The sequence below is a fragment of the Protopterus annectens genome, chromosome 1.part1 (genome assembly GCF_019279795.1).
Source record: "Protopterus annectens isolate FY-2018-M chromosome 1.part1, PAN1.0, whole genome shotgun sequence".
Classification (NCBI taxonomy): Eukaryota; Metazoa; Chordata; order Ceratodontiformes; family Protopteridae; genus Protopterus; species Protopterus annectens.
Genome location: NC_056726.1, coordinates 593,975,691 through 593,991,931, shown reverse-complemented (window position 1 = coordinate 593,991,931; position 16,241 = coordinate 593,975,691). Strand labels below are relative to the sequence as shown.

General features: G+C 38.7%; 1 protein-coding gene and 1 long non-coding RNA gene across 5 annotated transcripts in view; one reads left to right on the top strand and one right to left on the bottom strand.

Annotated features, from left to right (window-relative positions):
* Window positions 1-1,245, bottom strand: part of NTPCR (nucleoside-triphosphatase, cancer-related) — a 473,959-nt gene extending 472,714 nt beyond the window's left edge. For all 4 annotated transcript variants that reach the window (XM_044076973.1, XM_044076992.1, XM_044076963.1 and 1 more), the window contains exon 1: window positions 1,093-1,245. In XM_044076973.1, coding sequence (XP_043932908.1) covers window positions 1,093-1,144 — 52 coding nt within the window. In that variant the 5' untranslated portion in view covers window positions 1,145-1,245. The remainder of the gene's footprint in view (window positions 1-1,092) is intronic.
* Window positions 1,246-1,387: 142 nt separating this feature from the next.
* On the top strand, window positions 1,388-13,877 carry LOC122806501. The gene is made up of 2 exons (XR_006365516.1): window positions 1,388-1,489; window positions 12,968-13,877. It is a non-coding gene; the product is annotated as an uncharacterized LOC122806501 (long non-coding RNA).
* The last annotated feature ends 2,364 nt before the right edge of the window (window positions 13,878-16,241 follow it).

Here is a 16,241-nt window from a genome sequence, read left to right as displayed (position 1 = left end):
CATAACTATTAAAAAAATTTAGAGAGTTTGTTATTGCATTGTGCTAATAATATGTTAAACTGTTAAAAACTCAGTTTGTAAATATTACTCTTATTGCATTGTACTAATATGTGCACTCTAATAATATGTGTTTTTCTATTTGTTTAATTTTGCTTCATTTGTGCACATTACATTTCTCTAATAACTTACACTTATGTTAAATCTGTAATTTTCTGGAGCTTTTCTCCCAAAGACTCCATTGAAAACGGGCTCCTCGTGGCCCAATGGACTATCCTGGCAAACAAACTATAAATAAATAATAAGTAACTAAAATGTTACAAGAATAAGTTCTGTTCTTCGTTCTGGTCGTGGGTATGTTTTGCCCTGCAAAATCTGGCGTTTCTACAAAAAATGTCCCACTTTGAGTATTGGAAAATGTGGCAACCCTAGCTATAATCAGTATGATGAACATCAACAGGCTTTGATTCAGTGTGCATTTTCTAAACAATACATACAAAACTATGTCTGGTATGATTAACTTGCCATAATTCTCAGTGATTTATCAGTGTATCGAAAATTTCTTGACGCATACTTCTCAACCTCTTTGGAGAAAGCCTAAAATAATTGGGGGGGGGGGGGCAATTTTTAAATATTGCTCTTATAAACAGACAGTTGCTAGAGTAACATGATTCGTGGTAACATGCATTTTCTGAAGTGGGAAAATCAAATAATGTATGTAATCATTTACTGACTTCAATTCAATCCTCAGCGATTTGCCAGAAAAACGTAAATTTTATGAGGAACAGATCACAAATCTGGATATTCTGCCAAAATATGGACAGTTGAGAGATATGTGTACGAGTCAAAATCAGGCACAGTTGATACGTGGATATGGGAAGCAGCAAAATGTTTCATAATAACATAAATTGATGGCAAAACAGCCAAAACTCAAACTATGGATTGAAAGTGTGTAGGAAAAGATGTACAAAACCCAAGCACCAAAGAGAAAAATGTTTTGTTTAAAAGAAAAAAAATGACAGATTTAACAACACCAGAAAGTAGTTGTAGTTGCAACTATTCATACAAATTAACTCGCAGCTACTTCGTTATTACCTGGTGGCCCCGTTAAGAAAACGTGTTTGTACATATTGTATACCGTAAGCATTCACCTACTATCCATCCAATAACCGTAAACTCAGCAAGTTCACCACTACTACTTTTCCGTATCAAGGTAGCCTACTACAGAAAATTACAGACGAATCCGGAAGTGTGTTATCTGCAAAGCATGCTGGTCTGTAAGCTGTGAGTGTCTTATTTTTAGCAGCGCACGTTTGGTACTAGTATTTCATCCGAAATAAATAATGAGTAAGATGTTTTACCAGTCGTTATTTAAGACCTATTCATCGTCTGCCGTGCATTTATTTTTTATTTGCAATGCACTGCTTTGTGAGACACTGTTTACAAGTACAATGTCAGTTCACGAATCGTGTCGATGCTAATGTCACTGAAGGTACTACTCTTGTTAAAGTAATTTCAAGTATTCTTGGTATTGCGTAGAGTATTAATTGGTGGTCAAGCATTTTTTTTCCATTTATTTTGTACCGATCCGTGCGTGGCAGGGCTAGCCACCAGGCGGCGTAAACTTGTCTGTAGGTGATCGCCACTGTTGAAGTAACACCCCGACCCCATGTAAGAAAATGGGGTGCGTGGCTAGACACGGCATGTGTGCCTTTGGGTACTGTGCAAAGCATACCTCTTAATACAAGAAATGTGGACAGTCAAAAATAATTGGGGGGAGTTTCAAAAGAGGGACGTTGCTAACTTAGAAAGTCGCTTACTAGAAGGTTATGTGTTACCATGCATGTTCTGATGGTAATGTCATCTGAAATTGAAATATCTGTCATTAGTTAGTGAATGCAATCCTCGTAGATTTGCCAGAAAAATCCCAAATGTTATGAGGAACAGACAAACAGATGAGGCGAAATTTTGGACAGTTGAGAGGTATGCATTGGTACAGAAGCATTTCTGTGAAATTAATGCTGTTTTACGTACCTTGGCATACCTTACTAATATGTGGTAATGAAGTATCCAGTAGTTTGCAGATCAGCAACCAATGAAACTATGGTACCAGCAAAGTGGACAAACAATTATTCTGATTAGCGTAATTTCTCAGTTTTAGTATGTGCAACACAGTTTGTTAAAACGGTGTACGCGTCATTCATCTTTATGCATTATTAGTTATTGCTTTTTTGTCTTGCCCTTAACCCATTAAGATGTCTACTTAACAGATTAAGAAATGGCTACAATTTGGCTCCCAGAAAACGTAAAGACTTCCCATTTTCTTTTTGTAGATGATTCAAAACTGTATAGTTCATCAGATGAGGAACTGAAAGCACAACTGCAAGTGGTCAAAACTTTTTCAGATGATGTAAGAATGTCATTTGGTGTTGATAAATGTGCAAAAGTAACCTTTAAAGCAGGAAAGCAGCAGCACCGAGAAGAAATCAGTTTTGGGCGGGAAGATTTAGTGTATAAGTATTTGGAAATTGATGAAGAATCAACAATAAAACGCAAACAAATGTGGATAAAACTTAGGAATATTTTAGAATGACTAAAATGATTTATTTATTTTATTTTTATTTTCAGTTTGGTAACCGGGGAAGCCCAACTGGGCCACGAAGAGCCCGTTTTCAGTGGAGGCCCAGGGAGAAAAGCTCCAATGATGGTTACAGGCAAATTAATCTTTACAATCAAATTTTCTTAGAAATACAACAAACAAACAATGTGAAATCTTAGACATGATTTTAGAGAAATGAAGGCTAACATACAGTAAAACGAATATGATAACATAGTTTTATACAGACAAATGAGAATACAGGTGTAATAATTGTAATTTTTTTTAGACTAATTTCATATCAGAGAGATAGTAGATGCTGTAGGTGACTCCCTTGAAAAGCTTGAAAGGGTATAATTGGGTTGTTGTAGTAGGTATGTGAAGCGGCAGTAGTAGATGTGGTGAAGTGAGTGGCTAGAGGGGGCAGTTATGTTGGGGAGTGAGGTGGGCATAATTAATACTGAAAACAGAGTTAACATGTAGGAATAAAGTCCAAGCTATAAACCAATTTGCTCTTCCTGTCCTAACCTACAGTTTTGGAGTGATTGACTGGCCCCAAAAGGTGCTGGATAGGTTTGTCAGGGAAAACAAGACTCATGCTTCATGCTCATCAAATGATTTATAAAAAAAATCAATGTATACCAAGACTATAGTCCCCATTCTGAAGGAGGTGTGGGCCTTCTTGAAACTGAGTATATGTATAGATCTGCAGTCATGGGACTGCCTGCATATCCACTGACCTCACAAGGCCCAAACATAGTGGAAGTGGAAACATGAGAAGAATAAGTCTAAAATGATTTCCCTGCTTTGTTTAGCAGAAGCATATAGATGTCAAGCGGGAATGGAAATCCAACCAAAAGTAGATTAAAAATCAGGCAGCAACTGAAAGTGGCAAAAAAAACAAAACAAAAGAAAGAATATAAGATGAAGGATCAAATGAGAAGGCAAGAAATGTGGAAAATGCATATAGTTGCACATATAGAAAACTCTTGGAACAACCTCATGCTGATCAGGATCGAATGCAGAAATGGTTAAGGAGATGTAAATGTAAACCTAAAGATGATAGGTTAATATTGGCGGCCCAAGGAGGAACGGACAAATGTAGGTTTTGTAAAACAGAATTGGAAACGGTCGCAAATCTTGTTGCTGGTTGTGATATACTAATGACAGAAGGACTGTTACTGAAATGCATAATAATGTGGCAAGATTGTTGCATTGGGGATTGTGCAAACATTATAATATTGAAGTAGCTGAAAAACACTGGAAATATGAGCCACAAAGCATTAAAGAAAATTTATATGGCATGGGATCACTCATTACCAACAGTTAAAAAAAAATAGGTGTGAGAAAACCAGACATACTATACCAGGATTTACAGGCAGAAATGAGGGCAATGTGGAAGAAGGCTACCCAGACAGGTCCAAATTTGCAGTCATATTTATATATGTTACCAATACATGTAGCTCTGTACAAATTGCAGGAGTCATTACTAAGCACATTGCAGGTGCTGCGAAGAGCACTGCTGACTAACATCAAAGATTAAAACAAGACTAATTTCATGAACTTTAATCATACTTTGAGTTAGGAATAAGGTCCATTTATGTCATGGTATTACAAACCGAAAAGACCTGGAGAAATTGAAAAGATGGAGAAATTATAGCAGGTAGCTGTAATGATGTAAGTAGCAGTCAAAGCTAGCCAGAACCATATCTAAACAATCCTGTCTTAGTTTGTGATTTTTTTTTTTTGTGGTGTTGATTAGTAAAAGAAGATTCATTTATCTTTACTGTTAGATAGTTATAGATAGTACCCAAAAAAGGCGAACCCCATTTCTCGGACACCCACATCCCCCGGAATCTCTTTTACAGTTTTTTTTTGTCTATTCCTTCTAGCATGTCGAGGGATCAGTTGCTAGTATCCTCTCCTGCTCAGCTGGTGAACCTGGGAATATTGAGGCAATGTTACAATTGCCTCATGTACACAGACAACCCTCTCCTCCTCCCACAAAACACAAATACATGCGAGAGATGCTACTATGCGGCCAAACTGGAGGCTGAGCTCTCTCAACTTAGGACTGGCAAGACCAGACAGGAGGAGAAGGTTACCACACACACTATAGACCCAGTCTCACATAGTACCATCACAACCTCAAATCATACACATAAACACACAAAGACATACTCGAGGCTCTGATCAAAAATCTACCAAAACAGCAGAGGCCACCAAAGCAGACACCCAAACAACCACCACCTCAGAACACAACACCTGCAACACATAGACCTCACAGTCAGAGTGTCAAACAGTCACAGCCCTTAAGGCCAAACACAATGCCAGACACACTAGTCATTGGTGACTCCATAGTCAGACACACTGGCGTCCCGCTCACCAGACTGAGTAAGGAGAGAGTTACAGTAAGCTGCCTGTCGGGCGCTAGAATCCGCCACATAACGCAAGCACTCAGGTCTCTCAACAGCAGGTACAAATACGACTCAGTCATTGTCCACGCTGGTGTAAACGACCTGAGACGTACCTCCTTGGACTACATGAAAAGAGACATTGAGGAGCTCTCTGATTATGTAGCCCAGGCAGGTATGACCCTGACCTTGAGCAGTATCCTACCTTCACCAAGAATGATGCCACAATACAAAGATAAGATGATCAGCTTTAACAATTGGCCTAAACTCTGGTGTCATTCAAAGGGGATCCAATGTCTGTCTGCCTGGGATGACATGCTGGACAAGCCACGCTGCTTCGCAAGGGACGGCTTGCACCTGTCACCCTGGGATTCCGGATATTGGCAAAGGCTCTTGCCACCCCCATAGTGCCTTTTTTAGGCAAGGCTCAAATTCTAAACCTACCACCCTAGAACACAAAAAAGGAAAAAAACTAAGGGTAATGCTGCTCAATGCCAGAAGTCTAAATCTCAAAATGACGCACTCCAGGCCCTTCTCAGTATGGAGAACATCGATGTCTGTGCTGTGACAGAAACCTGGTTCAAGGCTCCTGAGAGCACCCCAGCACTAACAGGTTTTACCTCATACCATGCGTTCCGGCCCCAAAATCCGGACAATACCAAGAAAGGAGGGGGGGTATCCATATTCATCAAGGACACCCACACCTCAAAACTGGTGGCAACGCACGATGCATCGGAGACCATCCAGGTGCAATTAACCATAGGCAAGACTGCTCTGCAAATTGTAGCATGTTACAGGCCACCCTCACAAACTCAGGAACCTCACATGGCTTTCCTGAAAACACTGGAGGGGATAAATGTATCTCCAAACACCATCATACTAGGTGACTTCAATTACCCTAATATAGACTGGGAACACTACTCAAGCCCAAACACCCTAGCCCAAAAGTTCCTGGAATTCATAAACTCAAATGCCATGTAACAACTAGTCACCATCCCCACAAGAGGAGAAAACATACTTGATCTCATCATCACGAACATGGGAGCACAATGTTCAGCACCGGAAGTATACCCCTCACTCGTGAGATCTGATCACAAACTAATCTTGCTGGAGGTCCTCATCCCACCCCCACCTGAAATAAAAAAGACCACAGTAAAAAACTTCTCCAAAGCCGACTTCACACGTCTAAAGACTAGTGTGGTCTCCTTTAAGGCCCCCGAGCCGGCGGAAAACAGTACTCAAGCCGCTGAATCACTTACAAATGCCTTCTACCAGCACCTGCAGGACTGCATGGATAAGGCAATCCCAAGCAAAACAAAGACTCTTTGTACCAAGGGCAAGCATCCAGTCTGGTGGACCCCAGCCATAAACAAACTCTACAACAAAAGGAGGAAGCTACTACAAGATAGAGCAAAATCCTTAAAAGGTAAGACACCTTTGATCACTATAAGTAAAAAACTAAGAGCTCTCATAAAATCATCCAAAGCAAATTTTGAGAGAAAAATAGCTAAAGACTCAAAAGACAATCATAAGGCCTTCTTTAGCTATGTTAGAAACCTGGGAGGAAACTCCCAGATATGCTCAGAACTGGTTCAAAATGATGTGAAGATTACTGATCCTACAGACATTGCCAACATACTGGCTGACAGGTTCAGTGCAAACTTCTCCCCTCCCCAAAAGGAGAGATATCTATACCAAATGGTTGCAGCCCCCCAAACATCTCAAACGCCCAAGTGAGTATTGCTCTCTCCAAAGCAAAAATCACAGCATCCATGGGACCTGATGGTGTCCCAGGCTGTGTGCTCCACGAACTCAACGAGGAATTAAACCCACAGCTAGGACAGCTGTTTAATCATAGTCTCACCTCTGGATACATACCCAGGGAGTGGCGCACTGCGACTGTGGTCCCACTTCACAAGGGCGGTGCCTCCACAGACCCTGGAAATTACCGGCCCATTAGCTTGACAAGCCTTATCTGCAAAGCTATGGAGAGGATCATAATGGACCTCATAAATAAAGACATAGGGAATTTGCAGACTTTGGATCCAACCCAGTTTGGCTTTGTCAAAGGCAGATCATGCCTTTTAAACTTGGTTGACTTTTTCGAAACAGTCACCAAAGCCATTGATGAGGGAAAGGCAGTCCATATTGCCTATCTCGATCTGGCGAAGGCCTTCGATACAATACCCCACTCGGGTATCATTGAAAAACTCATCAGCTTAAATGTTAACCCATACATCACAAGATGGGTTGCAAACTGGCTGAGTGACAGAACCCACAGGGTCAGAGTTGCTGGCGCCATGTCAGACTCAAAGCCTGTCACAAGTGGTGTCCCACAGGGCTCAGTCCTGGGCCCACTCTTGTTTGGCATCTACTTTTCCGAAGTAAAAGCAAACACAGGAGGGTTATGGCTGACTAAGTTTGCAGATGACTGCAAACTGGGCGCCATAGTCGAAAACACATCTGACACAGATATCCTTCAGAAGGGTCTCACAGAAACGGATGACTGGTGCCAGAGCCATGGCCTAAAGTTAAATGCCAAAAAATGCATAGTCATACCCTTCGGGAAAAATAAGGTTACCCCTAGCTACCATATAGGTGGTAATCTTCTGAGCACAGAAGAAGTTATCAGGGACCTGGGGACCCAGGTTGACAGTAGCCTGTCATTCGACACCCATGTAGCTAAAGTAGTTAGGAAGACCTTCTACATTGCCCACCTTATCATGAAGGGATTCACATCTAGATCAAGGGAGGTCATAGTCTCCCTATACTCATCACTCATCAGACCAATGATTGAGTACAATGCCCCATTCGGAATGTATCTGACCCAACACTTGCAGCAGCTGGAGAGGCCACAAAAGTTCCTCACCAAAAGGATAAAGGGTCTCAAAAATCTGTCCTATGCTGCCCGACTGAAAGAACTCCAGCTCTATTCAGCCGCTTACCGCTTGCTCAGAGGTGACCTTTGCCTGACATACAAGGCCATGTCAAACCCAGATTTGATGGATATGCTTCACCTTAAAAAATCTAGATCCGTCAGAGCCACAAGGGCGGGAGACTTAAACCTCGACACGGCTATTAATAGGACGTGCTGGAGGGATAGATTCATCACCCAAAGACTCCCTATGCTGTGGAACAAAATCCCGGTATATGTGAGGCAGAGCACCTCGCTGGCCTTGTTCAAGAGAAATCTTGACCAATGGATGGGAGATCGCAGATATACTCCAGGGATTACCTCAGTGTCACTGCTAGACAGAGGCACAGCAAAATAATGGGTATAGTTCCCCATACAAAAGGGGTGGCGTAAGCCACAAAACTATGGGCTAGGCTTATAAATGCCCTCAGGCAGATAGCCTAGTATGAACCTATGAACCTATAAAAAGAGGTGCAACTGTGAGCTATAGTTGCAACTTTTTTTCTGGCTGGTAGAACTTGTATGGTCAGCACAACTTTACTCCCATTTTTTTTTTATTTAGTTGTATATTGCTGGTATAATTTTTTGTCATAGAAGTTGATTTAAGTTCTCTTTGAATTCTGTGGTTACTGACTTTGATTATTCTTTTCTTTTGCAATATTTTATTCATTTAAAGCTGAATATGGATTCCTTAAATGAGTATGCAATTAATGATTTGCTATTGCACAAGTATCTTGTACAGTGTACTAAATGCAATACGTATTTAAAGGTAACAGCTGATTAACACTGGTGATCTATGTTCCTCGTGTCAGAAGTTGGATGATTTGCTTACCATTGTTAGAAGTAAATCCTAGACTTGATTATGATTGCACTTGTGCAATTGGCATGGCTTGGAGAACTGTTGTCTCGTATATTAATGACTGGAATGATGAACTAAATAATGTTAGGCATAGAACAAACAGAACAGATTTAGGAAATAATACATCTATTTTCTATAAGGAACATTCAACCCCTATGAAACAAGATGATGCCCCTGAGAACTGTGGAATTCTGGATGCAAGTATTCAGCAATCTGAGGATCAAGTTTGTTTAGAAGGAAAAAAAAAGTAAAGGAACAAATTCACAACAAATAAGGAAGCAAAATAAACTGATTAATGACTGTCAAGGAAAAAGAATACGTACTAAAAAGGACATTGCTGTGTTATGTAATACACTGGTTACAGGGAATGATGATATTTGTCTATCAGGAAACCTTCAGTCTACAGAAAAAGACATCATTTTTCCAACAGAGAAGGTAGAAAAAAGAGGCAAGGGGCAGTTGAAAAGGAAGAAATCCAAAACTGAATGTGGAAGGACTGAAGAACATCACTGTAAGAAAAAAGAAGAAAAAATGTTGACTACATGGCTCAAGCTGTGGATTTAGAATGCCAGCTGGATGAAAATTTAATATGCAGTGAAAACAGTGGGATTAATACGACTAATAGTGATGAAGGTCTATCCTTCGTAACAATTGATAGAGCAGAAATTACTGTATTAGAAGCTGAAGATTCTTCAGTGATGGCCAGCAAAGATATTTTTGTAATCTGAGATTCAGTTATTAGAGGAACAGATAGTTATATTTGCAGAGATGATAATGAACATCGAGTAGTGTTCTGTTTGCCAAGAGCAAAAATAGAAGATGTGAAACAAGCATTGGAATGCCTTAATGTAAGGAAGTATGGATCTGTTTTTATTCATGGTACAAATGATGTCACCCGTAAGGATTCTCTGAAGTTGATAGGGAACTGACAACCCTCTTAGGTAGTATAGCTTGTACTGGTGTTAGGACATATTTTTCCACAAATCACATATAGAAAGGATAGTCAGGTCACTGTAAATGAAAAGATTTTTTTGGATAAACACCTACATGGAAAAAAGGTCCTGTTTTAAGAAATGGAAATGTGTAGAGCATCCAAGCCTTGTTTTGGGCACAGACGTGTTCAGACAGGATGGTGTGCATTTGTCAAGATCAGGGAAGAGAAATCTGCAGCAGATATTTTGCAATATTTGACAAACACTAGGAAGGATTTTTGCCAGGTCGAAAGTGTAACATTTCACAGATAGCAACATTTGATGCATCTCTGATGGTTGTTAATGTTAGGAGCCTTAATAATAACGTCTTTTTTATTGGACATTTTCCTAGGTTCTCACAAGATTGATGTTGTTATAGGTTGTGAAACATGGTTAAAGAACAATGACTGGAATCCAGTTCTGTCAGGGTATAAATGTTTTTACCATAACAGACATTCTAACAAAAATTAGGTGGAGGTGTTATGAGGGATTAAAGATATCTATGAGACCTGTGACTGTTACATGTTCAGTGATAACACTAATACTATAGACTGTGTAACTGTGGCAATAAAGACAACCCTGGAACACACAACAATTGTTGGAATGAATAGACCACCAAAGTCAAGTGCAGATGACGTACACAAATTCATACATTTCTTACATGAAACTGGGAAGGGAAGAATAATATTAGCTGGGGACTTACCAGAAACAGACTGGAATAATATTGATTCAACTATGTTAGTGAGGAAATTATTCACAGAGTATGTTCAGGAACAGTAATTCCTTCAGATTGTAAAAAAAGCTACCACGGTTCGGAACATACTAGATATTGTTTGTGTTCCCAAAGAAATTACTGTAACTTCGTCAAATTTTACCACCATTGATGTGCAGTGATCATGGGTTTATTAAGGTTATTTCTTGCTAGATAATTCTGCCAAACTGAAATCTAAATCAATGCACAGAAGGTTAATTACAGATTATATGGAAGCAAAACAGTCACTATGTAAAACTAACTGGAGTGAGGTGTTCAGTGGAAAAACTGCAGATGGATGGTGAAAGCTTTGAAAGAGAAATTGAGTGCAAAAAGTCAAAAAATAACATCAGGATCTAGGCATACAACATCGGAGGCATATATTTCCATAAGAACAAGATGTCTGATTAAGGTGAGCGATGAAAAATATAAGAAATGGAAGAGAGGTCGAGCTACAATTTTGAAAACTGAAACAAGCTGGACAAACAGATTAAGCATAGTGTGAGACAAAGATCAAGAAAATTTTAAAGAAAATTTAAATAAAGATATTGAGCATAATAAGAAACCTTTTATAGATGCATAATATGTGGAAAGAATAGAGAGACAATTGATAAACTGTGGCAGATTCTAAAATTTATTCTCAGACACAACAGATTGTAGATATTTAGTAAATCTTATGCAAAGCAGTTTGGCTTCACAAAAGGGGTGACAAGTTGTCCTAATGACATCCAGGTAACCCCAGATACTGGAATCAAATTAGATTATATCAAAAAAGAACTGCATAAACTGGATCCAAGCAAAGCACAGGGAGAAGATGGAATTAGTAACAATGACCTGAGAATACTTCAGCAAGAACTTACGCTACCGTTATATCATTCACTGGGTCATATAAATATGGGGAGATTCCTCAAGATTGGAGATATGCGCTTATTAAACATGTCTTTAAGGGACAGGGGAGTAGGACAAACCCAAAGTCATATAGACCCTTAAGTCTATTTTCGTGTTATGGAAAATTAATAGAGAATTTAAAACTGGATAAGTTATTGTCAGAACTGGATAGGTTGGGACGCATATGTTGAAAATAGCTCTATTACCACCTGTAACATGATGATCTATAACAATATAATAACAACTATGAATGAAAATTGTGCTGTGATGTAATTCTTATAGACTTCAGCATTTGACAGGGACATACACAAAACATTGATCAATAAATTAGTGCAACTAGGTATTGATGTAATCTTGATAAGATGGATAGCTGCATGGCTCACACATAGGACATGGCAAGTATCATACGGCAACTGGACAAGTGAAATAATTGGTTACAGTCAGGGTGTCCCACAGGGCTCTGTCCTAGGTCCTTACTTGTTTAGATTGTATCTTTCAGACCTAACTTTTTCATCTGAGGTGTTCTACAGTCTACATGCAGATGACCTGAAATTGGGTAAACTGATTACAAATGTTACAGATAAGGCATGTCTGCAAAGTAACTTGACTAAATTGACCATTTGGGCACAGGAGAATAATATGCTGATAAATACATCAAAAACTAAGCATATGAGATTTGGGAGACATAAACTAAAAGGTGAATATTTATTATACAGTACACAGTGTTGAAGCTGTAGACTTGTTTAAGGACCTGGATTTGTGTGTTGAGTTTTTCTAATAATATCAACCAATTGGTTAATGATAGATATAAAACTATAGGTTGTATAAAAAGATATATAAAGTCTAGGAAATTAAAAATAATGACGTCATTGTTTGTTAGTTACATTAGACCCAAACTTAAGTATGGAATAACAATATGGAAACTCTTTAAGAAGACAAGCATTAGTAAACTGGAAAGAGTAGAGCAGAAATATGACAAGGGCATCCATGGATGTGAAAATCTAAGTTATGCAAGACTAAAATATCTGAACTTGTATAGTGTCTCAACAGAAATCTAAGCGGAGATCTTATTCAGGTATGTAAGGCATTTAGGGACAACTAACTCTGGGAATGTTTGGCATACATACCTATGGGAATGTTTGGGGGTTATCAAAACATACTAAAGAATCGTCAGATAACCTATGTAGAAGATTCTATGGGAATGAGAAGTGTGCTAATTGGTTCTCTGACAGAGTAGCTGAGGCATGGAACAGACTACCAAATTACATTAAAGCAAGCACAAGTTTAGATATTTTTAAGAACAGCCTGGACACTTATTATGGGAACAAGTGTTTTGTATATTGGCAAGCTAGAAGGGCATTAATGCCCGTGCTTGAAATGTTTGTATGTGTGTAGAACCATGATGTAACAATCTGATCTGTTTACAGTTAACAGTTTATTAGCTGATTGACTACCTAATTGCAATTAAAGGAAAACTCTGCTTTAAAACTAAAATTGTGTTGAATTTTGTAACTGTGCAATGTTCATGCATCAAAATCCTCTAAGTGCTTCTTAATATTTTTTTTATTTTTTTACAGAAATTGGCTGTCGTGAATTAAGTGTCTCCCATATTACCATACTCTCATTTACAGCTTCTTTCTCTGATTGCCAAAATCATTTAAAATTCCATTTATGAGATTCTTGTTACATGTAAGAAAGTGGAGTGTTTTAAAATGCTATGGACTCAAACCCAGGACCTACTACACATAAGGCCATAACTCTACCCATTTAGCTTCTTGGATAGTATAGCATTAGTGTGAATCTCTGGTATCGTACAAATATCCCTCAACCATACTGAATTCCTAAGAATTTACCTGTTTTGAGGGCAAACTAATGGGGTGCCATGAATTCCCTAGTATCCCCCATCAGTTTCTGATTTCTTTTTGTATTTTATTTACAATTTTAAAGTATGTCTGATGTCCTCACATCATCACCAGCATATCCCGAAACATCATCAACATGCAGGGGGTGTGCTTGATGACATCAGCTTTGTGAGGCAGTGCCTGACTGCCTGTAGGACTCGCTGAGACTTGGGAGATTTAAAAAAAAAAAAAAAAAAAAGTGCACTGCAGCAGCCAACCAACGAGGGCATTGCTTCAACGCAATGAAGTACCAGGGTCCTGAGAGGACTACTTTCTCCGTCATAAGAGCAGATAGAAAACAGGCATTGCCAATTTGAACCCAGGCCCCGAGAGGACTACATTGTCGGTCATAAGAGTGGATGGAAAATAGGCGTTGCCAATCCAATAACTTAAAAGGCACGTAATATGAAATAATCCCAAAGACGAATCTCGTAGATGACTCACTTGTTAGTTACGGCTGTTTGTATGTGGAAAGAACAATTTAAGGGGCTCTGAGAAATGTGTTGACTACAGTGTACATGAAAGCTTGGGTATTAGTGGATAATGGATATAAGCTAAATAAAACAAAAATAGCTGTTCAGTTATGGATTAGGACTACTGTACCATTTAATGAAAAGTAATTCAGTGTTCCTGTTTTTCTTGGACATGTTGGAGTTTGATTCTTCAAGTTTGCATTGTTCATTATAACATTTGCAATTTTGTGAAAAAACAGTTTTGGTTAATGCTGCCACATAAATTCAAAGATTACAACCTTCTTCATCAGAAAATGCATATAGGTACAAATCTTCTAATTCGATAAAACTTATCAGTGAAGATGGACCATCAGTATTTAAATGTGTCCCTCCAATGGTTGAAGCCTATGGTTTGGAGCATTTTAATCCACTTATTTCAGATTGCCTAGTTTTCAGACTCTTAAGTAAATTTTATGCTAGTTACCCTTGTGGGCCATTTTAAACTTAGTTCCTTTATCCCAAAGGTGATTATCAAACCTTGCACTTTGTGACCGAGGTAAAGCAAATGCACCGAGGATCAGAACCCCTGAATAACTTTCTCAAAAAATACAGCTGGCAAGTCCCCTACACTCCCGATGTGGTGCGCTGAGTTGTTACCCTGAACCCAAAAACAATTTCATGGGGACAGCACTGGAACAACATGGACATTATGGGGGTTGACTTACATGGGGGAGATGTGGATAACATGGAATGGAGTGTTGGGGGAGGTCGTACTAACTGTTACGGTGTAGATGGACAGAGGAGTTGTGATCTTAATGACCCTTTAGATTTCCCCACATTGAGGAGATCCGAGAGGATCAAACAACAGACACCAGTGAATTATTACCCCAACAGGTGGGATTACCCAAACGGGAGGCAATACGAATTCCGGACAGTCCTACCTGTAATCATATACCGGTCACACCAAGGGGTGAGAATATAGTTGTAGAGGGTTACAGACATAAGTACCAAAATTTTTGTATATACAACTGTAGTAGTCTTGATATTGACCAAGTATATTTGTTTGTTCAGTAAAGGACTGAAATTTGTACCTAGTAATACAAGCCACATTACAAATGTATTGATTGCTTTAAAACTATTTCTGAGGAAGAAAAATCTTGAGTTGTTAATACATAATGATGGTTTCAGGGGAAATATGAACTTGATTAGGAAAAAAGTATTTGTAATCCACCTCTTCACCCTCAGCTCAAAAATTTTGAAATTCAGGTAGAAAGGGAGCACCGACAGAGTTTGGATAAGAGAAGAAGACATTACAACTTGAGTAAGAAAGAATATGCCCTCCTGGATATTTTAAGGAAGAATGACCAAGTTAGGGTCATGAAGCCCGACAAGGGGGAGGGGTTGTCCTTATGATCAGCATTACGTATTCAGGTAAAATGTTAGATATGCTAAATAATACAGATAGATATTCCAGATTCTCCCTTAATGAAATCAATATAGCTTACCTGAAGATAGATTTTATGCTTAAGAAAATGGCTGAGGAAGACATAATTAGTCAAGACACATACCAATATTTAAATATAGACAAATCTAAAATACCATAAATTTTCAGAATACCCAAGGTCCACAAAGATGTGGATAATCCACCACTCAGACCAATTGTGTCAGCTATAGATCTAAAACCTATCCCCTAGCCAAATTTTTGGACTTAAAGTTAAAAAGAGTATGGTCTGAGAAGGCAGGCATCATTAAGGACTCTTGGGACTTCCTGAGAAGCATTAATAATGATTTGTACTACGATTAACTAATTTTTATTACCTTAGATATCCAGGATTTATTCAATGTCATACCCCACAAGTTAGGACTCGAATGGTTTGAAGAAGCACTTAGAGCCAAAGGGGGTTTTGATGAAAACACTATATTGGTGTTTATAGATCTAATGGACTTGATACTAAGACACAACTTTTTGTACTTTGAGGACGAGTTTTTTAGGCAGTCTAGTGCAGTAGCCATGGGGGCCAGTTGTGTCCCCATGTATGCAAATTTGGTATTATGTACTTGGGAAGAAAATGTTCTTTTTCATTCAGTATATCCTCAACATTGGAGGTATTACCGACACTATTTGGATGATATTTGAATTTTCTGGACTGGACCCGAGGAGATACTTATGGAATTCATAGAGTACATTAATGGTACGACTGAATTCCTTAAATTTACTCATAGTATTTGTAAAGAGAATTTAGAATATTTGGATGTGATGATAGAAAAGGTACCTGAAGATAGAAAATTTAAGTCCAATGTGTACAGAAAAACTACATTTTCGAACTCCTACTTATTTTTTACTAGTGCCCATCCTTTTAAACAGAAGAAAGGAATTTTGAAAGGGCAATTCATTAGGAGTAGCGGGAGGACGTCTTTGAATAATGATTTTGATATCAAAAGCAAGAAATTGAAAAATATGTTCCTAGAAAGGAATTACCCCCAGATTTAATAGAGGT